The following is a 25,577-nucleotide window of genomic DNA, read 5'->3' as shown; positions in this document are numbered from 1 at the left end:
CATAGAACTGGTCTTTAGCTTCAGGTGCGGAGCAGAGTGTTGGAGCATAGATGCTGAGTAGGTGTACTGGACCAGAGGTGGTGAGCAGTCGGATGGACAGTATGCGTTCCGAGCCATTTGAGGGAGGCTCTATCATGCTGAGCAAGGAGTTTCTGATGGCGAAGCCCACTCCATGCTGTCTTGGTTCTTCAGGATCCCTGCCCTGCCAGAAGAAGGTGTAGTCTTGCTCTGCTAGAGAGCCACTCGCGGGGAGGCGAGTCTCCTGAAGTGCTGCAATGTCCACATTGAATCTACTGAGCTCGTTGTTAATGATGGCGGTCTTCCGAGAATCGTTGATTTGTGTAAGGTCTTCCGACAGGCCAGGACACATAGTTCTGACGTTCCAGCTTGCAAAGCGAAGGGCTGGTACCTTCTTTCCTTTTTTCATGTTGTTTGGTGCGGTGTATCAGTCCACCTTTCGGGCAATGTCCCTGAGCTCCAAGCACCCATTGAAGCAGGCAGACTGTGGCGGGACAGAACCTTATTGACCGGGGGCTGCCCGGTTTGAGGCGGGCGGTAGCTGTCCAGTGAGGTGCAATGACCTCTCCCACCGACAAAGGCAACCCGTGGCGCCCAGTTTCTACGCCAATTTATCTGGACTTATAACCCGTAACTGCTGCCTTCCGTGTTGTTTTAGTCGCTGTGAGGCAACTATGGAGTGACCTCTCCATGGCGCATGCCTGGGCAAATTTATGGGGGTTGAGAGTTGCCCAGTCGTCAAAACCCCCCTCTCGGCCTTTCTGGTGGGGTCCAAAGGAGTGCAGGACACGACGTTTGGCACCAGTATGGCTGCAGGAACTGCCGGAAACATGCCAAAGGTGACACATGACCGCCTACGGGGTTCCGCTCCGGATTTTCTGTTAGGGTTTACTCCCTTAGCCTTGGTCTCTCCCGAGACGCCCACAAGGCAGTGGGGTTGTTGGGGCCCCTACACAGGTGTAGGATGGTGCCGGTGGGAGGAGGGGATGCAAGGGGGAGGGGTAGAGGGAGGGGGTGGGGGGGGGGGGGGTTGCAGGGGAAGGGGGTGCGGGGTGAAGATGGTGCGAGGGGGGGGCGGGCTGGGACGGGGTTGTGAGGGGGTGAGCTGAGAGGGTGGAGCAGGGAAGGGGACGGGGGTGGGGGGGGGGGTGGAATCTGGTGCAGGTAATAAGCCATTTCCTCAGTGCCCACCATCGACGTCCGGAAAGCTCATCCACGTCCTTCGGGAGGTGAAGCATCATTTGGCAGACTTAGAGGTGATTACATTTGCTAAGGGTTTTTTTTTTGCAGTGGTTTAAATAAAGGCATGCAGCATTGCCGACAGTGCGCTGCAGATGCTCTCCGAGCCATCTCCCGCGGGCGCTTTGAAGTTGCGGCCGGGGGGGCCGTTCGTGGATGTTTTGGGTGTTCGGGGCACCTTTTCACAGGACTTCTCTCGGGTCCCGCTGCTCCTTCTTCACCTCAATGGACTTACCGCATGCCGTGGCTGCAGACACTCTGGGCGGTGAAGACAGCAGGATCGGACTCACCGCACTCCGTGGCTGCAGACACTCTGGGCGGTGAAGACAGCAGGATCGGACTCACCGCACTCCGTGGCTGCAGACACTCTCGGCGGTGAAGACAGCAGGATCGGACTCACCGCACTCCGTGGCTGCAGACACTCTGGACTGTGAAGACAGCAGGATCGGAGATTGAAGTATCGGCAGCTGTGCTCGTCAGTTTCATCCGGATCAATTTCATTGAGAAAACAAAGAGCAGGTGTGGCTGGGGGAGGGCAGTGGGCCCAGGTAACATACACTAAACTAACTGTTAACTTTTAGATAGGGCTAAAATGAACTGATTTAAAGAGCCAGGGGAATTTAAACAGTTTAAGAGGGCAGATTGGGGGAGAAAACGTTAGGGATGGGAGCAGATGGCCATGGATAGAGTTGAACAGCAAGGGAGCTTCCTAGGGAGCTTCCAGCCCAGGAGCCATCTTGAACATTAGTATCTGAAGGGGCTCATTTCCTTGTTCACTCAGGTAGAAAGTATTATTTACCATAGTATTACAGGCAACTAGCAGATTCATGGCATTGTAGTTTTTTTTTAAGGTAGATTGTTCAGATCATCGACTGATGTACAGGCCCAGGACACTATACACCAAGACATGAAAATATATTACCCAAGTCACTCAATGTATCATAAATCCTGAATGTCACCCCCTACCTTCCTTGCTTGTATCCCAAAATAACTTGAGAGTCAGGTTAATACCGGTGTAGCCCATGTTTCCGCTCAGCTGCATGAATCCGCTACTGTATAGCACATTGGGGTGCAAGAACAGGAGTAGGCGATTTGGCTACTCAGGCATGTTCTGTCAATCAGTGAGATCATGGCTGATCTGTGACCTAATTCCATATACCCACTTTTGCCCCTATATCTTATAATACCTTTAGTTAACAAAAATCTATCAATCTCAGATTTAAAATAAACAATTGATCTAGCATGAGTTGCTGTTTGCGGAAGAGAGTCCGAAATCTTCACCACCCTTTGTGTGTAGAAGTGTTTCCTAATGTCATTCCCGAAAGGTCAGGCTCCAATTCTTAGACTATGCCCCCTATTCCTACACTCACCAACCAGCAGAACTAGTTTCTCTCCATCTGCCTATCTGTTCCCCTTAATATCTTGAAAACTTCAATCGAATCACTCCCTAACCTTCTAAATTCCAGGGAAGTCAATCCTTGTTTCTGTAATTGCTCCTTGCAATTTAATCCTTGGAGTTCAGGTATAATTCTGGTAAATCTCCGTTGCTGTCCGTCCAAGGCCAATACTTCCTTCCTCAGGCATGGTGCCCAGAACTGCTCACAGTACTGCGGGTGTGGTCTAACCAGGGCTTTGTATAGCTGAAGCATAGCTTTTGCTCCCATGTATTTTAGTCCTAGGTAGGCTCAACTATCACCAGTAACCTGTCTCTCGATGCAGAAATCAACAAGCGCATGGGAAAGGCTTCCACTGTTATGTCCAGACAGGCCAAGAGAGTGTGGGAAAATGGCGCACTGACACGGAACACAAAAGTCCGAGTGTATCAAGCCTGTGTCCTCAGTACCTTGCTCTACGGCAGCGAGGCCTGGACAACGTATGTCAGCCAAGAGCGACATCTCAATTCATTCCATCTTCGCTGCCTCTGGAGAATCCTTGGCATCAGGTGGCAGGACCGCATCTCCAACACAGTAGTCCTTGAAGCGGCCAACATCCCCCAGCTTATACACGCTACTGAGTCAGCGGCGCTTGAGATGGCTTGGCCATGTGAGCCGCATGGAAGATGGCAGGATCCCCAAGGACACATTGTACAGCGAGCTCGCCACTGGTATCAGACCTACCGGCCGTCCATGTCTCCGCTTTAAAGACTTCTGTAAACGCGACATGAAGTCCTGTAACATTGATCACAAGTCGTGGGGGTCAGTTGCCAGTGATCGCCAGAGCTGGCGGGCAGCCATAAACCACTGACCACCTCCAGGCGCTTACCCATTGTCTCCCGAGACAAGGAGGCCAAAGAAGATTTTAGTCCTCTAAACATATAGGACAGCATTCCATTAGCCTTTTGATTATTTTCTGAACCTGATTGTGACATTTTAATGATGTATGAACCTGAATCCCCAAGTCTCTTTGAACCTCCACTGTTTCTAGTCTTTCCCCTTGTAGAAAGTACCTTGTTCTATCCTTTTTAGGTCCAAAGTGAATGATCTCACATTTGCCTACGTTGAAATCCATTTGCCACAGTTCTGCCCATTCACTTAATCTATCTGTATCTCTGTAATTTTATGGGGCTTCCATCTACACTCCTCACAATCCCTCCTATCATTGTGTCATCAACAAATTTGGATATGTGGCTTTCTGTTCCATCATCTAAGTCTTTAACCAACACGGTGAATAGTTGAGGTCCCAAATCCTTGCGGGATACACGTTATCACATCCTACCAATTCGAGTACCTGCCTATTATCCCTACACTCTGTCTCTTGCCACTTCGCCAATTTGTTTTAGTTGATAGTGATTTTTAGTTTAGTTGTTACAATACAAGTCTTAAAATGTGAGATCTTGTTGGGTAGTTCTTTAAATTGGTCTGGGGAGTTCTAACGTTAACAGTCTCACTGAGGTCGTAACAGCTTGGTGCCTGTTCTGACAATCAATCCATGACATCAGTACCTCAACTTCATTTACCCTTGCCTCACAAAAATCTATTGATTTCAGACTTGTAAGTTTTAACTGAGCTAGCATCCACATCCTTTTTGGGGCGAGAGTAGCAGATTTCCACAACCCTTTGTGTGGAAAAAGTTAAAACTTGCCAGTTCAGAACATTCTGTGCTTCAAGTTGTTACTAATTATTGGAACCACCTTCATATTTAGACTGTAAACAGATCTAAGTGGTGATAAAGTCTTGAAAGGTTTAGCTGTTTGTGATAATAGATCATTTATTTGTTTGGGGTCAAGGGTTCTTCAGAGACTGAATATGTATACATAAGTCACAACGACCATATTTCTTCAGCCAGCATGGTAGTGTATTCTGAACAAAGCATTATTTACAAATGTCTGATTCATGAGTTTGTTAAAATGAGATTTCTTTTGCAGATATTAATTCTCAATCTCCCATGTTCCCCTTCACAAACTATAGGTAATGTTTGAAATTCAAAAGCACCTCAAGGAAAGATTTTGGGAACCTATTAGAACATCGCCTCTCCTTAAAAGGCCTTCTTGTCCACCATCCCAAACCCATCCAGCTTCACAGAATTATCCTCCCTTATTTTATTTTCTTTCTCAACCGTGCCAATTTCAATCTTCATCTCAATTCCCTTTGCATTCTTTCCTGTAAATTTATGCTCTCCTGCCTTCCCTGCACCTCTCCAAACAGAGAAGCCCTCTTAAGCACATCACAACTACCCCCTGAATCTCACCACTACCATGGCCTCTCTACTGTTGTGTGCCGATCAGCGGCAAGGCCATCTCTGATTGCTTCCTTGTATCACTCAACACCAACATCCCCCTGCCCTCATTCAACATCACTTATTTCTGAATCTAACCCTGAAAAACAATTAAACAAAGATTATTTGATAATGCTGACAGCTTAGCATGTATGGTACAACTTCATTAATTTATGATAACACTGTTCTGTCCTCAGTTAATTGTGTTTTTGTTCAGCATATTGGCAGAGTTTATGAACTCTTAGCTCGTTCCACAGTAAATATATTGCTCTAATATAGGCTTCCAAAAGCTATGCTGATAGATAAATAGTCCGAGCACTTAGGTATAAACTGTAAGATATCCTGGGCAAGGGGACAATATATCATTTGTGAACACTACAGGTTGATACTTGTGGCAGGGCTGCCCATTATGTGGAGTATTCATGTTACGGTCAGGTGAGGAGAGGTTGAAAGGCTCCCCTCTTGTCCTTCTCCTTGTTTTACCACAACAGGGTTTATTTCTTTTAAACAGTAAATATGCTTACCAATTTAGTGAGTGTTTAACCCTTTTATGTGCTATGATCATAAAAGAACCAATTGGACAGGTTTTCTTGAGTTTAAACAAGAAAGAAGTTATTTTATTGTACTTAAAACCAAAATCCAATCTAAGTAAAATAATAAACTACGCTCCAACTTTCACACGCACACACACGAGAATCAGACATGTACAAATCAGTCACAGAGTGAAGAATAGATTGGTTGGGTTAGAGTCCAGAACAAATAAAAGTGTATACAGTCTGTGGAGTCTGGTAATTCCGTTATCGTCTGGCTAAACACATAGTCCTGAAGTTTCTGACTGATAGAGGTGGTCACCTGGTTCAGGGTTTTCTTGGAGACAGTGATGTAAATAGTTTTCTCCCTGGGGTCTCTGTCTGCAGCAATGATAGACTGGGATGTTTTGCAGCCAGCATGCCGGGTTCGAACTTACAAGATTGCATGGAGAGTGACAGACTCCCACTTGGGTCCTGAACTGGTCAAACTCGGGTGCATGTCCACTGTAGAGAGAAGTGTTAAGACCAGGTGAGGAGGGGATCACAGTCGCCCCTCTTGCCCTTCCTCTTATTTGACCGCAGCAGGGTTTATTCGTTTTTTTGAACAGTGGTCGTACTTACCACCTCACTGAGTGTTTTATCTTTTACCTTTAATGTGATTTTGAAAGAACCAGTCAGACAGGTTTTCTTGAGTTTAAACAAGAAAGAGGCAAATTTATTACACTTAACAATTTAAACCCAATTTTTAAAAATATATAAAAATACGCCACATATTCATGCACACATTCACATGAGAATCACACACACACACACACAAATTGATTACAGAATGGAAAGTAGATTTTGTGGTTGGATTAAAGTCCAGAATAAATGAAACCTAAATACACAGTCTGTGAGCTTGGATGATTCGGTGTCTTCCGGCTTTAAGTTGTATTCTTGAAGCTTTTGGCTGGTCAAAGTGCACTTTGTGGCTGGCCCACTTGGCTCAGGGTTTTCTGGGAGACAGTCTTGTAGGTGGCTTTCTTCCCCTGGTCTCAAGCAATCTGTAGGCTTGGATCCACAGCAACAGACGGTTTTCAAACTTGATGTTTTCTGGTGAGAGAGAAAGGAAGGCACACAGCCTTCTGTACTGCAGCAGTCTCAGTTACTGCTGGTCTTTTTTTTGTGTAACAAAACTCCCAGTGTTACACAGCCTGGGGAGATGGTCATATGGTTCTGTCAATCCCTTTTGTTTTTAATGAGGTGCAAAGTCTAAAATCCAAAATGTGTCTCAGGTGGTATTGCCGGCGTTTACCTCCTGGAGGGACATCTCCACTCATGAATGCCTGATTGCCTCAAGGTGACTTTGAATGTCCCGCTAACGAGGGTGATCTGGATAATCTACTCAGTTAGCCAAAGCATTGTCCTGGCTGGGCTTCTTGTTTGACTTGTGTCTCCAATTCGGTGTGCTGGAATGTGAGGTATTTAGATGCAATTGCGGAGGCCATCTTCGTTGTCGGTTTTTAAAAAGTTAACAGTAGGTTTTTTTCCATTAAATGTTTAAGTTTCCAACTGATGAATTAATATTTCTCATTTGGCATATCGTGTTTTCTTGACAGAAGAAACTGCATTTTTTCACACAGATGGAGAGTTTGCCACATGATGGCCCAATGTATTCTCTCTTTTGCATCTTAATGTGTTCAAGTCTTGAGAATTCCAATCTCTCTCGGGTCCCATTGTTTTAGTATTTACCCTTTGAGGTCCGTTTCCACCAGTATTAATGTTCCAAGATGACATTGAATCTCATGTTAGTGGGGGTAAGGCGAGTAGCTCATTCAAAATTCACAAGCCATTGTTCTGGTGGGAGATTAACCAGACAGTCATCTCCACCTCGAAACTTTGGTATGTGAGGTATTTAGATGCAAATTGCATTGGCCAGTTCAGCTGCTACCGGGGATCCTTTTATCAGTTCTTTGTCTCCTGCTTGCTTATTAAAGTTTAATTCAGGTTTCCAACCGATAAATTAAAAATAATCATCTTTCGGCAAAGCACGTCTTCATCACAAACAGCAGATCCAAGGAACCTGTGACATTGTAAGCATAGTAATTGGAGTTCTTTTTCAAATGTGCCTGTTTGAAGACCTTGACATGGCTCTAAATAGGATAGATTTGGATAAAGGATAAATTTATTTTGAGAAATACAAAACATGAGATTTCATCTGCAGATGTACCGTTGTCTGTAAACTGTAAACCATGATAATCCCAGTAAGGGAGGGGAAGGGAAAAGAGGTTTTAGGTAGAGATATCTGAGTTCCCACTATGTCACAATGACACCTGGCAGAAGACCCATCAGTGTAAAGCTGTGCATCATTGCAAGTCCAATAAAACACTTGGGGAAACGATAAAGTACTGTATTAAATTTATAGTTTAGATTAATTAACAGAATTCCAATTCTGGGGTAAGTATAACTAACTAAATTAATAATAGTATTAGCACAGAGCAGATCTAGAGACATTTTAATTAAAATTAATAGTTTATTCAAGGTGCTAACTAAATTATAAAAGAGGGAAGAGAAATATTTTTCTTAGATCATGGATGGGAAGCTGAGACCTGTTGCTTGCAATCCTGTGCCGTGTGGGATCTTCAGGACACTTCATGTGGCTTGGATGACCATGTGTATAGGAAACATCTCCAGCTGCTTGAGCTCAAGATTTACGAGCTTGAGGAGCAGCTGCAGTCATTGCAGAGCATCAGGGAGCAGGAGAGTTTCCTAGATCGTACGTTCTAGGAAGTGGTCACCCCACAGGCAGTGAGAATTCAGGATAGCGAATGGGTGCCCATCTGGAAGAGTAGGAAGAGGCAGGAAGTGCCCCGCAGTCTTTGGAGTGTGTGCCACTGTCAAACTGGTATGCAGCTTTGGAGACTGCTGGCAGTTGTGGTACCTTGAAGGAGTGCAATCCAGACCATGGCATCAGTGGGAAAGGAACTGCATGGGAGGGATCAACAAAGAGTAGCCAGGCCCATGCCCCAAACACTCCTTTCAGGTGAAGAAGCGATTTACTTGTACTTCTTTCAATGTAGTATACTGTATTTGCTGCTCACAATGTGGTCTCCTTTACATTGAGGAGACCAAACGCAGACTGGGTGACCGCTTTGCGAAACACCTCCGCTCAGTCCGAAAGCATGACCCCAAGCTTCCAGTTGCTTGCCATTTCAACACTCCCCCCTGCTGTCATGCTCACAGCTCTGTCCTGGGATTGCTGCAGTGTTCCAATGAACAACAAGGCAAGTTTGAGGAACAGCATCTCATTTACCGATTAGGCACACTACAGCCTGCCGGACTGAACATTGAGATCAATAATTTCAGAGCATAACGGCCCCCCCCCCACCCCCATTTTACTTTTATTTTTAGTTATTTTTTTCTTATATTTTTTTTGTGTTTGTTTTATTTTATTTCATCTTAGTTTGTTCAGTTTGCTCATCTACTGTTTTTTGTCATGTTTGTACTTGCGGCTGTTCAATTTCAGTCCGTTAACACCCTATCTGTACTAATGCTTTGTTTTTCAACACACCATTAACATGTTATTTGCCTTTGCTCCATGACCTTCTGGTCAGCTATTCTGTGACCATGTCCTATCTACACCTCCTTTTGTTATCTCTTGCCCCACCCCCGCTTTACTTGCTTATAACCTTTCACATTTCTAATATTTGCCAGTTCTGAAGAAGGGTCACTGACCTGAAACGTTAACTCTGCTTCTCTCTCCACAGATGCTGCCAGACCTGCTTAGCATTTCCAGCATTTCTTGTTTTTATTTCAGATTTCCAGCATCTGTCGTATTTTGCTTTTAATTTAACAAAGAGTAGCAATGTAGTTGTCATAGGAGATTCCATAGTTAGAGGGACAGACAGGCATTTCTGTAACTATCATTGTAAGTCCTGCATGGTGTGTTGCCTCCCTGGTGTTAGGGTAAACGACGTCACAGAGAGGGTGCAGAATATTCTGCAGGGGGAACGGAGTGAGCCAGAAGTTGTGGTGCAGGTCAGTACCAATGACAGAGAGAGAGCAGGTATTGAGTAAAGGCCTGCTCGTGTCTGCAAAAAAAAAATCTGACCCAAGCCTGACAGAACCACATCTGACCCAAGCCCAACCCAGTACGAGCCCTTCCATTTTTTTCCCGTGCCCGACCCGACCCAACCCAACCATCCTTTTTTCACTTTGTTGCTGATCTGCACAAGCTTAAAATTACTGTTACCAAACCTCCTTTCTAATCCAAAAATTAAATTAACATTAACCTGTGATAGAGCGTATCCGACCCAGCCTGACCCGAACCCGAATGCCGGACCCGGGAGTGCAACCCGACCCGACTTGAACCCGACACATGTCGTCGGGTCCCATTGGGTTTGGGTCGGGTAGCCAGTTGAGGTTCTACAGTCAGAATTTCAGGAGCTAGGGAGGGAGTTAAAAAGTAGGACCTCAAAGGTTCTGATCTCTGCATTACTCCCAGTGCCACATCCAGAGAGTAGAAATAGGAAGAGAGGGAGGATCAATGCATGCTTGAGGCATGGTGCAAGAAAGAGGGCTTCAGATACTTGGGTCATTGGGGCCAGTTCTGGGGCAGGCAACACCTGTTCAAAAGAGGCAGGTTGCAACTCAACAGGACTGGGACCAATGTGCTCATAGGAAGGTTCACTAGTGTGGTTGGAGAGGGCTTAAACTAAATTGGCAGGGGGGTGGGCACCAGCATATGGAAGTAGAAAAGAGGAATAAGGTGCATAAAGGAATGTTGGATAGTACTAGAGAAGGAAGTAGTACCATATTAGATAGGAACAGACTAAGAAGAACTACGAGAAATACAAAGACAGGTTTACAATGCATGTATGTAAACGCACAGAGTGTGGTGAATAGGATTGGTGAGCTACAAGCACGAATAGCCATGTGGGAATATGATATAGTTGCAATAACGGAGATCTGGCTTAAAATGGTGAGGACCGGTGTTTAATATTCAGGGATACTAAGTGTTCTAAAAGATAGGGAAGAAGGAAAGGAGGTGGGGTGGCAGGTACTGATGAGGGAAGACATTGTAGTTTTGGCAAGAGGATGTCTTCGAGTACACAAAGTCTGAATCCATTTGGTTAGAGTTAAGAAGCAGAAAGAGGAGGATCACGCTGCTGGGGGTATTCTGTAGGCCTGCTAATGGTGAGAGAGTTGGAGGAACAAATCTGGAATACTCCGCATTGCTACAAGAGTTCTGCAGGCAAATATTGACTACATATGCAAGCAAAAAAATGCCAGATATCTCATTAAATCAGTGTCCAACATAGTGATGAGAAAATAAATCAATAAATTAGTCTTCTCATTTGAAGCTTCTTCACAAAAATGCATGTTTGTTGTTGTTTTGATTAATAGTAAGATAATTTTTTATGCCTTTATCTTACCAAAATTGTCTCACAGGCCCCCCATGTAAGACAAAAATTGTAATGTGGCCCCCCACGCGAAAAAGTTGGACAAACCTGTGTTGTTAGAGTAAAGGGAAAGGAGTGGGAAGGAGGTATTGCTGGATCTGGTGCTGGGGAATGATGCTGGCCAACTGTCTGTGGGGGAACCCTTGGGTGAGAGTGACCATTGATGATCTAAATCTTATGATGGAGAAGAGCAAGGAACAATGTAAAGGAGAACTTCTAAATTGGAAGAGGACTAACTTCAGTGGAGTGAGAGGGGATCTGGCCAGGGTAAAATGGAACCAAAGATTGACAGAAAAATCTGTAACAGAGCAATGGGTGATATTTAAGGAGGAGATGTTTCAGGCACAGGCTAGGTACATGCCAACAAGGGCAAAGGGTAAAGGAAGCAAAGCTAGGGCTCCTTGGATGACGAGGGCAAATAAAGAATATGATGAAACAAAAAAAGATGGTGTATGATACATTTCAGGTGAATTCTTGAAATGCGAACCAGGCCAAATATAATAAGTTGAGAGGGGAAATGAAGAGGAAAATAAGACTGGCAAAGAGTGAATATGAGAATAGAATGGCAGTCAACGTAAAAGGGAACCCAAAAATCTTCTACAGGCATGTAAATAGTAATCAGGTAGTAAGAGGCGAGGTGGGGCCCGTTAAGGACAAAGAGGGTGATACATGAGAGGCTTAATGAGTACAAAATACTTCATGAGTAGTGTGTTTACTAAGGAAGAGGATGCTGACAAAATATCAATAAAAGCGGAGATGGTAGAGGTAATGGATGAGGTGAAAATTAATCAGCGGGATGTACTGGAAAGGCTGGCTATGCTTAGAGTGGATAAGTTGCCTGGTCCAGATGGCTTGCTTCGCAGGTTGCTGAAGGAACTGGGAGTGGAGGTAGTGGAAGGGCTTGCCATAATCTTCCAATCTTTCCTAGATACTGCGGAGATGCCAGACGATTGGAGAGTGGCAAATTATTCAAGAAAGAGTCTAAGGACGTTCGTAGTAACTACTGGCCAGTCAGTTTTAACATCTGTGGTGGGTAAGGTTTTCGGAACAATAATCAAGGAAAAAATCAACAAGCACTTGGAGTTGATTAGGGAGAGCCAGCATGGATTTGTAAAAGGATGATCGTGCTTGACTTATCTAATTGATTTTTTTGATGAAGTAACAGAGAAGGTTGATGATGGGAATGCGGTGGATGTTGTCCATATGGATTTTAAGAAAACGTTTGACAAAATACCGCATAAAAGGTTGGTTACCAAAATTGAGACTCATAGAATAGGAAGGTCAGTCTCAGCTTGGATAAAAATTGGCTTAAGGACAGAAAACAGCGAGTCGTGGTAAATGGTTGTTTTTCAGGCTGAAGGATAGTAAACAGTGGTGTTCTTCAAGGGTCAGTGCTGGCACCAGGTGTGGCAGACAGTGAGGATGATATCAATTGACAGTCGTAGATAAGCTACCTGAATGGGCAGCCAAGTGGCAGATGGAATTTAATACAGAGAAATGTGAGGTGCTGCATTTTAGTAAAAGGGATAGGGAGAGGCGATATAGACTAAATGGTACAGTTCTAAAGCCTGCACATGGACAGAGGGACCTGCGGGTTCATGTGCATAGATCTTTAAATGTGGCAGGCCATATTGAGAGAGTAGTTAGCAAAGCATATAGGATCTTGGGCTTCATAAATAGTGGTATTGAGTACAAAAGCAAGGCAATTACACTGAACCTTTATAAAGCTCTAGTTCAGCCACAACCAGAGTAATTGCGTCCAGTCTGGTCACCACACTGTAGGAAGGATGTGAGGGTCCTTGAGAGGGTGCAGAGGAGATTTACCACAATGGTTCCAGGGATGAGAGGTTTTAGCTACAAGGTTAGATTGGAGAAGCTGGGGTTGTTCTCCTTGGAGCAAAGGAAATTGAGCGGAGGTTTGATAGAGATGTGCAAGATTCTGACAGGTTTGGGTAGGTAGACAAAGAAAAGCGATTCCCATTAGCTGATCTTACATGGGTTAAGAGACACAGATTTAAAGTTTTGGGCAAGAGATGCAGGGGAGTGGGGGGGGGGTGTGGGGTGGAATGTGACGAAGAACTTTTTTACGCAACGAATGGTAATGACCTGGAACTTGCTGCCTATGAGGGTGGTGAAAGTGGAGATGATAAATGATTTCTAAAGGAAATTGAATGTGCACTTGAGGGAAATAAACTTACAGGCTTACAGGGGGGATAGAGGCAGGGAATGGGACTGATTGGATTGCTCTGCAGAGGGCCGACATGGACCCAGTAGGCCGAATGGCTGCCTCTTGTGCTGTTACAATTGTATGACGCATTACTGGGTTTGTAAACAAATAAGCAGAGGACACAGATCATTCACAAAATTACAAAGTAGGCTGTGGTTGTGCAGTGATGTTCCCTCTCCCCCAACATTCTGCTGACAGTTTGAGAAGTAAGCAAGTATCAGGCAAATTTTTTTTTTTTACCTTTCATCAATTATTCTCAAACCTAGTGGAGAACCTCATTCCAGCCTTGATCTAAGAAACTGCAGGACAAGTGTTAGCCTTGATTCAATATAGCACTTTTACATCTGAGTCAGACGTCCTTCTCCAGAGACTTGAGCATATAATCTAGGCAGATGCTTCCAGTTCAGCACTAAGGGAGTGCTGCACTGTTGGAGGTGGTGTTCTTTGAACGAGATGTCAAACCTGTCCCCTCAGGCAAAGGTAAAAGATCCAATGGTACTATTTCCAACAAGAATAGGTGAGTTCTCCCTGTTGTCCTGGCCAATATTTAACCGCAAACCATTACTACTAAAACGATTAGCTGTTATTCATTTCATTGCTGTTGGTGGGAGCTTTCTGTGCACAAAGTAGCTGCCGTGTTTCCTATGTTGCAACAGTGACTATACTTCAGTACTAAATTGGCTGTAAAGTGCTTTGGGATGTCATGAGGTTGTAAAAGGCTTTTACCTATTTTTCTTTCACCTATGGTTGTCTCATCAGAAGTTGCTGTTTTCTTTTGTGCTTGTTGCTACCATTACATTTACTGATACATTTTCAGCACAGTGAAAAATTCAAGGTGGTGATTCAAACCAATTCTCTTGTATTTTGCTATTTGCCAGTTCAGGACAGGTATTTCCTATTAACCAGTTGGGAATTGATATATTTCAAATAAAAGGCATGATTTGATTGCTCAGTTTTCTGCTGCTTACTCATTGTTCATTGGTTCTTCTTAAAAATCAAAGTGCTTTAAATTCCTAATCATATTTAGTCAATCTTTTGATTATTGACTGAACAAACTTATTTTAATTTTGCCAATTAGTATTTTTTGCCTTTAGTCCCTGTGATGCCCTAATGAATGTGAATTAGATAACAGCATTTTTAAATATCTGGATGCATGGGTTGTCTATTTTTGATACATTTTGCAATGTCGTAATAAAGCTAAATCTAACATTGTCATAAGATTTGTTATGCAATATCATTTAAAGAAATGTATTTTTTCTGGGAACAAATGGTCTTACAAAGGTTACAATTATCATCCAAGTATGTGTCCGACTGCTATGAACATTGTTTTATTGTTAAAACTAAGTTTAGTTTTGATTATTTGTTTCCTGAGCTTTATTTGGCGAATAACAGTTTGTTGCGATAACCAGATTACGAGCTAACAAAACCCTGTTGATAGATAGATTTGGTACTTCACTTCATTTCCCTCCCTCAGCCTTTGCACCAAGCGATTTCTCATCCTCGGTGATTTCAACCTTTATCTCAACTCATGGTCTCTCTCCTCTGAGTCCACTGCTCTTTTATCCTCCCTAATCTCTGACTCCATGTAAACACCCTAACCCATATTCACAGCCACCCCGTTGACCTGGCTTTGCTACTTCCATCATATCAATCACAGATAAGGCCACCTCTGATCACTTCCTTATCTCACTTGCCACTCACATCCCCCTTCCACATCCCAACCTTACTTCCTTGTGTGTCCACCCCTGGAAAAAACTATTACTTTATTTTTCTTCTCTTTTCTGTCCCCATTTGCATGTGCGTATCGCGTATGCATGTTAACGTGGGGCACGGTGTGTATCCGTAGGCGTTAACCGAATTAGAGTTTAAGTTTAATAAAGTTCATTTTTCTTCCTTAAACCTAAGAAAACCTGGTGTGCTCATTTCTTTGCCTTATAATTGGAAAGTGGTGAACAAGGATTCACCAAGGGGGAGCTCAAAACACAGTGTGTTTAAAATTAAACCACAATAAGACCAGGTGAAGACAGTAAAAGACTCCTAGACACCTTTCTCACCTGGTCGTAGCATCGTGAACTTGCTGAGGTGTTGAAGATCTCTGGTGGTTAAAACTTTTAAGTGGAGGCGGTGGTCACTTTAAGTTCTCTGCTGCAGCAAGTTGAAGTGTAGAATTAGCAGTAGGGCTTCTTCCTTGTGCTGGTCCAACATCACAGCCTTTGGCTGGACTGGCATATGTTAGTTTTTCTCAATCTCCCCTCTCTTCAGAGGGCAACTTTTTAAGGTAAAACTCCATCACCTTTGATTTTCTGTTAGGTAACACATGGCTCTCTTCCCTGGTGTAACCACACAATGGACCTAGGATATGGAAACCATGGCGATCTGTTGATGACTGAATGGGGACCATTCTGTTTTGATGGTGCTACTCTAAATCTTTTCATTTTGTTTTGGACTGTGAGTCAGCTTGTCTCCAGAACCCTTTGTTCATTCGTTCATACAGATAAGAGTCATCAATATGCAATGGTGCTCCTTTCAATTTCAGTAGGTTCTCCCCAGAGCTATTCAGACAAGGTAAATGAGTTTCTTCACAGACAGGTGTGTTGATTTCTACTCAATGAGGGGGTCACGTGATCGCTACTTCATTTTGACTGTGGTACAAGTGTGAATGTTCTTGTGGTTTAGTTTAACAGTTGACTTCCACGGCTCCTTCTGTGCATGACAACGCAGACTTGAAAAGATATGGCTGACAACTGGTTTAACCATTCAGCTGCCCGATCTGGCTGAGCCACAAAAAGCGGTATTGGGCCCTGTTCTTGCCTGCTGAAACTGCTGACTATTCCAAGATCATCCTGGGATGCAAAAATAACGCGTTTTTTTTCTACTGCTAACCGTTGTCTTAAACGGTCTCCTCCACCCTCAGCGCCAACAATAAGTGCAAGGAGCTCATGGATTTCTTTGTCATTAAGATTGAGACCATCCAATCGGCTGCCTCTACCACTTCCCTTGCCTACCCTCCCCTGCCCATCAGGCCAAACCTCCTTTAAAGTCCCCCCCCCTTTCGGGGCCCTATCCCTGAACTTGTACCTTCCTCTAACTCCTCTCCCATCTCCCCTCATGCCCTCTCCGAACTCCTCTTATCCACGAGATCCATTTCCTGCACACTCAACCTTATTTCCTAAACTGTTGACCACCCAACTTCCCTTCCTGGTCCCCATGCTAGGTGATATTGTTAACGGTTCTGTGTCCCTCTCTCCTTCAAAACTGCTGTCATCACTCCTCTCAAAAAACCAATCCTTGACCCCACTGTCCTTGCAAACTACCACCCCATCTCCAACCTCCCTTTCCTCTCCATGGTCCTTGAATGTGTTGCTGCTTCCCAAATCCATGCCATCTTTCCTGGAACTTGATGTTTGAATCCCTCCAATCAGGTTTCCACCCCTGCCATTTTACTGAAATGGCTCTTGTCAAAGTCACAAATGACATCCTCTGTGACTGTGACAACGGTAAACTATCCCTCCTCATCCTTCTCGACCTGTCACAATTGATAGCACCATCCTCCTCCAATGCTTCTCCACCGTCCTCTAGCTGGAGGGCACTTCACTCTATCTATTCAATCGTAGCCAGAGTATCACCCGCGATGGCTTCTCTTTCCGCTCCCGCACCATTACCTCTAGTGTTCCCCAAGAATCTAGCCTTGACCACTTCCTATTTCTCATCTGCCTGCTGTCACTCAGTGACATCACCCAAAACATTGTTAGTTTTTACACATATGCGAACAACAGCCAGCTGTGCCTCACCACCACCTCTCTTGACTCCTCCACTATCACAAAATTATCAGACTGCTTATTCAATATCCAGTACTAGCTGAGCAGAAATTTCCTCCAAATAAACATTGGGAGGAATGAATCCATTCATCTTAGTCTCCACTACAAACTCCATTCGCTAGCTACCAATTCCATCCCTCTCTGGCAACTGTCTGAGGCTAAACCAGACTGTTCGCAACCTTGGTGTCAAATTTGACCCCAAGATGATTTTCCAATTACATATCTGTGTCATCGCTAAGACTACCTATTTCCACCTCCGTAACATTGCGCGAATCCACCCCTACCTTAGCTCATCTGCTATTGAAAGCCCCATTCATGCCTTTGTTACCTCAAAACTTTACTAATCAAATGCACTCCTGGGCGACCTCCCACATTTTACCCTCGCTAAATTTGAGGTGATCCAAAATTCTGCTGCCCAAGTCCTTATTCACATCAAGTCCCATTCCGCATCACCCTTCTGCTTGCTGACCTACACTAGCTGCAGATTAAGCTATGCCTTGATTTAAAAATTCTCATCCTTGTTTTTAAATCCCTCCAAGGCGTTGCCCCGCCCTGTCTTTGTAATCTGCTCCAGCCCCACAACCATCCAAGATATCTGCGCTCATCTAATCCTGGCCTTTTGAGCTGATTTTAATTGCTCCACCATTGGTGGCCATGACTTCAACTGCCTGGGCCCTAAACTATAGAACTTGCTCCCTAAACTTCTCCAGCTCTCTACCTTCTCAAGGGCAATTAGGGATGGGCAGAAAATGCTGGCCAGAATGAATAAGAAAAAAACCTTAAAACCGACCTCTTTGTCCAAGCTTTTGACCATCTGCCATAATATCGTCTTATGTGACTCGGTGTCAAATTGTGCTTTTTAATGCTCCTGTAAAATCGCCTTGGGATGTTCTATGACATTTAAAATCACTATATAAATACAAGTTGTTATTGGTGGGGGCTTCAAATCATGACCAAACAAGTATCTCATCAACCATGTTCTGGTTATCTGATGCTGTGGCTATTTAGACATTTATTAGAGCTATATATATGGGGGCAGTGGAGCAAATACTGTATGTGTTCATGTTGTACTTGTTAAATGCATAGCGGTGGCTTTTGTCTTCAAATATAATCTTAACAGCAATATGTCCTAGATGTAACAAGGGGCAATATTAGATTTAGTGGAGTAATGAGCCAAATTTAATTAGTAGCCTAACTGTGCGTGAACATTTATCAAATAGTGATCACAACATGTTCGAATTCAAGGTAGCGTTTGAAAGTGAAAAGCACGAATCAGCTACTAAAATTTTAGACTTGGGTAAGGCTGTCTTTACCGGGATGAGACACAGACTGTCCACGGTAAACTGGGAAGATCTGTTAATGGGCCAAACGACTGAAGAACAGTGGAGAATATTTAAAGAAACATTTAACGAAATACAGAGCAAGTATATACCCGAGAGGAAAAAGCTCCACTTCACAGAAAAAACAGCCATGGACAGCTAAAGAGATTAGGGATAGCATAAAACAAAAATGCAAAATGCAGCACAGATCCGGCCAAATGGGATAGATACAAAGACCAGCAAAGCGTCACAAAGCAGCTTGTAAGAGCTACTAAAAGGGTTTATGAAAGGAAACTTGCAAGGGACATCAAAATCAATAAGAAGAAATTTTATAGTTACATAAAGGGAAAGCGGGTGGTCAAGAGCAATGTAGGCCCACTAAAAGCTGAAAATGGAGATATTGTCATTGATAATGGGGAAATGGCAGACATGTTGAACAATTACTTTGCCTCAGTATTTACAGTTGAAAAGGAGGATAACTTGCTGGAAGTCCCAAAAAAAATTAATAGCTGATAGGGGACAGGGACTTAATACAATTAACATAAGTAAAACATCAGTAGCAAGGAAATTAATGGAACTAAAGAGTGAGAAATCCCCAGGACCTGGCGGTTTCCATCCGAGGGTGTTAAAGGAAGTAGGGGAGCGCTTTGTAGATGCCCTAACTATAGTCTTTCAGAGTTCCCTAGATTCAGGAGTGGTCCCTCTGGATTGGAAAGCTGCACATGTCACTCCACTTTTTAAGAAGGGTGAGAGGGGGAACCAAGGAAATTACAGACCAGTTAGCCTGACCTCTGTGGTGGGGAAGTTGCTGGAGTCTATAATCAAGGATAGAGTGACTGAACACCTAGAAAAATTTCAGTTAATCAGGGACAGCCAGCATGGATTCATGATGGGAAGATCATGCCTGACAAATCTCATTGAATTTTTTGAAGAGGTGACTAAGGTATTGGACAGGGGAACGTCTATGGATGTTATTTATATGGACTTCCAGAAGGCATTTGATAAAGTCTCACATAAGAGACTGTTAACTACAGTAGAAGCCCATGGAGTTGAGGGCAAATTATTGACATGGTTAGGAAATTGGTTGAGTGGTAGGCAACAGAGAGTGGGGATAATGGGTAAGTACTCCGATTGGCGGGATGTAACTAGTGATGTCCCACAGGGGTCTGTGTTAGGGCCTCAATTATTCACATTATTCATTAACGACTTGGATGATGGCACAGTAAGTCATATATCCAAATTTGCTGATGATACAAAGTTAGGCAGCATTGTAGACAGTCTAGATGATAGCATAAAATTGCAAGGAGATATTGACAGACTAGGTGAATGGGCAAAACTGTGGCAGATGGATTTCAATGTGGACAAGTGTGGGGTTATCCATTTTGGACCAAAAAAGGATAGAGCAGGGTCCTTTCTAAATTGGAAGAGGTTAAGTACAGTGGATGTCCAAAGATACTCAGGTGCACAGATCTTTAAAATGCCATGAGCAAGTGCAGAAAATAATCAAAAAGGCTAATGGAATGCTAGCCTTTATATCTAGAGGATTGGAGTATAAAGACACAGAGGTTATGCTGCAGCTGTACAAAACCCTGGTTAGACCCCACTTGGAGTACTGTGAGCAGTTCTGGGCACCAGACCTTAGGAAGGATATATTGGCCTTGGAGGGAGTGCAATGTAGGTTTACAAGAATGATACCTGGAATACAGAGGTTAAGTTACGAGGAGAGATTACACAAATTAGGCCTGTTTTCGCTGGAATTTAGAAGGTTAAGGGGTGATTTGATCGAAGTCTTCCAGATATTAACAGGAAAAGACAGGCTAGATAAAGATAGACTAGTTCCACTGGTTGGAGATTCTAGAACTAGGGGGCATAGTCTAACAATTAGGGCCAGACAGTTCAGAAGAGATGTTAGGAAGCACTTCTTCACGCAAAGGGTGGTAGAGGTTTCGAACTCTCTCCCACAAACAGCAATTGAAGCTGGAATAGTTGTTAATTTTAAATCTGAGATAGATAGATTTTTGTTAAGCAAAGATATTAAGGGATATGGGCCAAAGGCAGGTATATGGAGTTAGGCTGCGGATCAGCCGTGATCTCATTGAATGGCGGGACAGGCTTGAGGAGCTGAATGGCCTACTCCTGTTCCTATCTTCCTATGTTAACTATGCTTGCTAAGTGAATTGTTGCATTTTTCCAGCTGGTCCGATTCCATGGTGTACACCTGCCTATGTATATTGTTGCAAACATTTTATTAACATTTGGAAGACAACTAATCCATCTTTATTCTGAAGGTAAGAAACAAGAAAATGTCTACAGTTTTTTTTTTTAACGAGTCAATTTATATGTAAACAAAATAGTCACTTGGTGCTCCACATCATACAATGTAGCACCAATGTCCTGCAGCACGGGACAAAAAACTGGTTCAGCTCCCTCCTACCCTGTTCACTTTACCACATTTGCTTTGCAGAATCTCAACTTCTCAATATGGTTTCAAGCTATTCCTTAAATTAGTCCAGTGTTCTGACCACATAATCATGGGGGATTTTAATCTACATATAGATTGGAAAAATCAGGTGGGCAAAGGTAGCCTAGATGAGGAGTTCATAGAATGTTTTCGGGATTGTATCTCAGAACAGCACATTCTAGAGCCAACCAGAGAGCAGGCTATACTAGAACTGGTATTGGGCAACGAGATAGGATTAATTAGTGACCTCATAGTGAAGGTGTCCCTAGGCAACAGCGATCATAATATGGTTTAATTTTACATTCTGTTTGAGGGAGAGAAGAGTGGGGCTAAGAGTAGTATTTTAAGGGCAATTATGAGGGCATGAAATCAGAGCCAGCTAAAGTGAACTGGCAAATTGGGTTAAGGGATAGGTCAATAGAGATGCAGTGGCAGACATTTAAGCGGATATTTCAGAATACACAGAATAAATACATTCCAATGAGAAAGAAAAATTCCAAGGGGAGGACCCACCATCCGTGGTTAACTAAAAAAGTTAAAGATAGTATCAAAATTAAAGAAAAAGCATATAATTGCGCAAAGATGGGTGGCATGTCAGAAGACTGGACAAAATATCAAAGCAGCAAAGAATGACTAAAAGATTAATAAGGATGGAAAAATTAGAGTATGAAAGAAAGCTGGTGAGAAATGTAAAGACAGATAGTAAGAGTTTCTATAGATATTGAAAAAAGAAAAGAGTTAATAAAGTGAGCGTTGGTCCTATAGAAAGTGAGTCTGGGGTATTAATAAGGGAAAATAAGGAGATGGCAGATGAATTAAACAGGTATTTTTGCATCGGTCTTCACTATAGTTGAGACAAGTAACATCCCAGAAATAGCTGTAATCAGGAAATGGAAGGGAGGGAGGAACTCAAGAAAATTACAATCACCAAGAAAGTGGTACTGAGCAAATTGTTGGAGCTGCGGGCAGACAAGTCCCCAAGTCCTGATGGACTTCATCTTAGGGTCTTAAAAGAAGTGGCTAGCGAGATAGTTGATGCGTTCGTTTTGATTTTCCAAAATTCTCTGGATTCAGGGAAGGTTCCATTAGATTGGAAAATAGTGAATGTAACTCCTTTATTCAAAAAGGGAGGGAGACAGAAAGCAGGAAACTACAGGCCAGTTAGCTGAACATCTGTAATAAGGAAGATGTTAGAGGTTATTATTAAAGATGTTATAGCAGGGCACTTAGAAAAATTCAAGGTAATCAGGCAGAGTCAACTTGATTTTTTGAAAGGGAAATCATGTTTAACCAATTTATTGGAATTCTTTGAAGAAGGAACATGTGGTGTGGATAAAGGGGAACCGGTGGCTGTCCTGTACTTAGATTTCCAGAAGACATTTGATAAGGTGCCACATCAAAGGTTATTGCAGAAAATAAAAGCTTATGATATAGGGGTAACATTTTGGCATGGATAGAAGATTGGCTAGCTAACAGGAAACAGAGAGTAGGCATAAATAGGACATTTTTGGGTTGGCAAGATGTAATGAGTGGTGTGCCACAGGGATCAGTGTTGGGGCTTCAACTTTTCACAATTTATATAAATGACTTGGATGAAGGGACCGAAGGTATTGTTGCTAAATTTGCTGACGATACAAAGATAAGTAGGAAAGTAAGTTATCAAGAGGACATAAGGAGGCTACAAAGGGATGTAGATAGGTTAAGTGAGTGGGCAAAGATCTGGCAAATGGAGTATAATGTGGGAAAATGTGAAATTGTCCATTTTGGCAGGAAGAATAAAAAAGAAGCATATTATCTAAATAGTGAGAGATTGCAGAGCTCTGAGATGCAGTGGGATCTGGGTTTGCTAGTGCATGAATCGCAAAAGGTTAGTCTGCAGGTACAGCAAGTAATTAGGAAAGCGAATAGAATGTTATCATTTATCGCGAGGGGAATTGAATACTACAGTAGGAAGGTTATGCTACAGTTATACAGAGCATTGGTGAGACCACATCTGGAGTACTGTGTACAGTACTGGTCTCCTTATTTCAGGAAGTATGTAAATGCGTTGGAAGCGTTCAGAGAAGGTTTACTAGACTAATACTTGGAACTGGCGGGTTGTCTTATGAGGAAAGGTTGGACAGGCTAGGCTTGTGTCTGCTGGAGTTTAGAAGAGTAAGAGGCAACTGATTGAAACATATAAGATGCAGAGGGGTCTTGACAGAGTGGATGTGCAAAGGATGTTTCCTCTGTGGGAGAATCTAGAACTAGGGGTCACTGTTTAAAAATAAGGGGTCGCCCATTTAAGACAGATGAGGAGAAATTTTTTCACTGAGGTTCATGAGTCTTTGGAACTCTCTTCCTCAAAAGGCGGTGGAAGAAGAGTCTTTGAATATTTTTAAGGCAGAGGTAGATAGATTCTTGATAAGCAAGGGGGTGAAAGGTTATTGGGGGAAGGTAGGAATGTGGAGTTGAAGTTACAATCAGATCAGCCATGATCTTATTGAATGGCAGAGCAGGCTCGAGGGGCCGAGTAGCCCACTCCTGCTCCTAATTCATATGTTCATATGCATAGCGAGGTAACCAGTAATTTTCCTCTTGAGGGAGGAAGAAGAAATGGATGGGATCTCCATTGTGTTGCCTTGGCATACCACAAAGCAGTACAAGACAGTGGCATTAGTGGATGGTCTGGGATCAGCCTGCCCATTTCACCGTCGTGAGTATTGGAACTATATGACCTGGGAAGGATGTGAGAGGGCAGTATGTTTGGCGAAGAGGGCTGGAAAAAGATAGTGATGGGATGTTCCATTCACTTTCGCAATAGAGCAGTTAACTCTGAAGCAGAGTGCTGGGACTTAAGCTCATGTTAAACTAACTCTGCATTTATTGCAGCAGTTTTCAACCGACTAGAAACTGGAGCACTAACCAGCCCTGCTATCCAAATGCACAGTGATTGAATAGTCTCCCTCCTTAGCAGACGGAGGAAGGAATGGTAGCTGGAGGCAGTGAGGAGTGCTTAAAGGAAAAGTGTACATATTTAAAAAGTGTAATCATGATGCTAACTTTGTCAGTTGTGAGGAACTCTCAAATCCAAACTGCAGTTACATCTCGAGGTATAGTTCATTCTCCTCAGCTGGACATTTGAAAGTTTCTATATCTGTTTTTATTAGTTGCTTCTAGTCTAGGTGGCTTTTCTTATTGCTTGACAGGTTAGATCAATATGCCATTGGTAGGCAGGATATTCCAGTTCAGGTAAGGAGAAATTGAGTGCATTCTACCTGAATAGTGTCTCCTAGTGGATTACCACAGGTCCAGTAATAATGATTAGATAAGTCATAGATGGACCATAGTTTCCCAGTGTCCTGGGAGAGAGAGTTGGCACTGAGTTCCAATATAAGGGTGGAGAAATGGGAAGATTGTGTGAACAATGTAGGCTCAATTGGGGCATTCACGCCAGCATGGACTGATTTGCCTCAATGTATATTCTGTGTAATATAATTATATGGCAATATGAAATTACACTTCTATTTTTAATAATGGGCTGGATTTTGCGGTCAGCAGCGAAGCACAGTGCTCACCGCTGACCTCGACGAAAGCTGCCCATAAAGTTGTAGCGATCTCTGGAATGGATTTCCTCTTTCCCAAAGGCAGTTTGTATCTGGTGCCCAGGCAAGGGGATCTCCAGGCATCCAGCAGCAATGATATCTGCAAACAAGATAAGTAGCCAATCACATTGAAGCATTTTCACAGACAGCAAACCAGAAAGTTAAAAACACTTATTATCCTTCAATTTTACATTTTCAGATAGCCAAATAAATGATTATGATTAGATTAAAAGCTAAAACATCATGAACAAACTTTAATTTTTAAAAATTATTTTCAAGGTTATATGGAATTTTTTATTATCATGGAGAAATTTGATATTTTGCAAATAAAGAATTGTTTTTTCCGGACTGGTGAGGGTGTTAAGTAGTAATTATGAACTTAGTACACCATTAAAAACTCAGTTCCACTTCAGTCAACAAGGTGTAACTTTTTCAAGGGTTATTTCAGCTTGACTAAAAGTAGAGGTTTTCGTCAGTTAGAAGATTGCTCATGATCTGCACTCTGGGGGGGGGGCCTTAGGCCGAAGGGCCTGTTCCTGTGCTGTAATTATCTTTGTTCTTTGCGACATGTTTAGAGAGAGGATCTGGATCGGCGCAGGCTTGGAGGGCCGAAGGGCCTGTTCCTGTGCTGTAATTATCTTTGTTCTTTGTTCTTTGTTCTTAACACTGCACTCACTGGAGAGGTGTAGAATCACTGACAGCAACTTATGGATTTCCATGTTATTCTGTGCATTTTAGAATAAATGTGACCATAATACAGTTAAATTTAGCATAATCATGGAAAAGGACAAAGATAGAACAGTAAAAGTTCTAAATTGGGGCAAGACAAATTTTACGAAGCTGAGAGGTGATCTGGCAAAAGTGGACTGCATACAGCTACTTGAAGGAAAATCAGTGGCAAACCAGTGGGGGGCATTCAAAAGCAAGATTCTCGGGGCACAGTGTAGACATGTCACCACAAAAAAAACGGTGGTACTGCCAAATCTAGGGCCCCCTGGTTATCTAGAAGCATACAGGGCAAGATAAAGCAGAAAAAGAAAACTTATGATGGTCACAAAAAACTTAATACTTTAGAAAACCAAGAGGAGTATAGAAAGTGCAGGGGTGAAGTAAAAAAGGAAATTAGGAAAGCAAAGAGAAGACATGAAAAATTATTGGCAGATAAAATCAAGGAAAATCCAAAGATGTCTTACCAGCATATTGAAAGCAAGAGGATAACTAAGGAA

General features: G+C 43.0%; 1 protein-coding gene across 4 annotated transcripts in view; it reads left to right on the top strand.

The window, feature by feature from the left end:
* The window catches only part of LOC137372162 (serine/threonine-protein phosphatase 6 regulatory ankyrin repeat subunit B-like), a 447,200-nt gene that overhangs the window by 382,078 nt on the left and 39,545 nt on the right, over positions 1-25,577 (top strand). For 3 of the 4 annotated variants that reach the window (XM_068035690.1, XM_068035687.1, XM_068035688.1), the window contains exons 20-21: positions 15,480-15,617; positions 20,501-20,594. In XM_068035690.1, the coding sequence (XP_067891791.1) occupies positions 15,480-15,617; positions 20,501-20,594 (232 nt within the window). The remainder of the gene's footprint in view (positions 1-15,479; positions 15,618-20,500; positions 20,595-25,577) is intronic. The other variant, XM_068035689.1, reaches the window with a different exon arrangement.

Source organism: Heterodontus francisci, chromosome 7, assembly GCF_036365525.1.
Source record: "Heterodontus francisci isolate sHetFra1 chromosome 7, sHetFra1.hap1, whole genome shotgun sequence".
NCBI classification, from domain to species: Eukaryota; Metazoa; Chordata; class Chondrichthyes; order Heterodontiformes; family Heterodontidae; genus Heterodontus; species Heterodontus francisci.
This window is presented reverse-complemented; position numbering and strand designations above follow the sequence as displayed.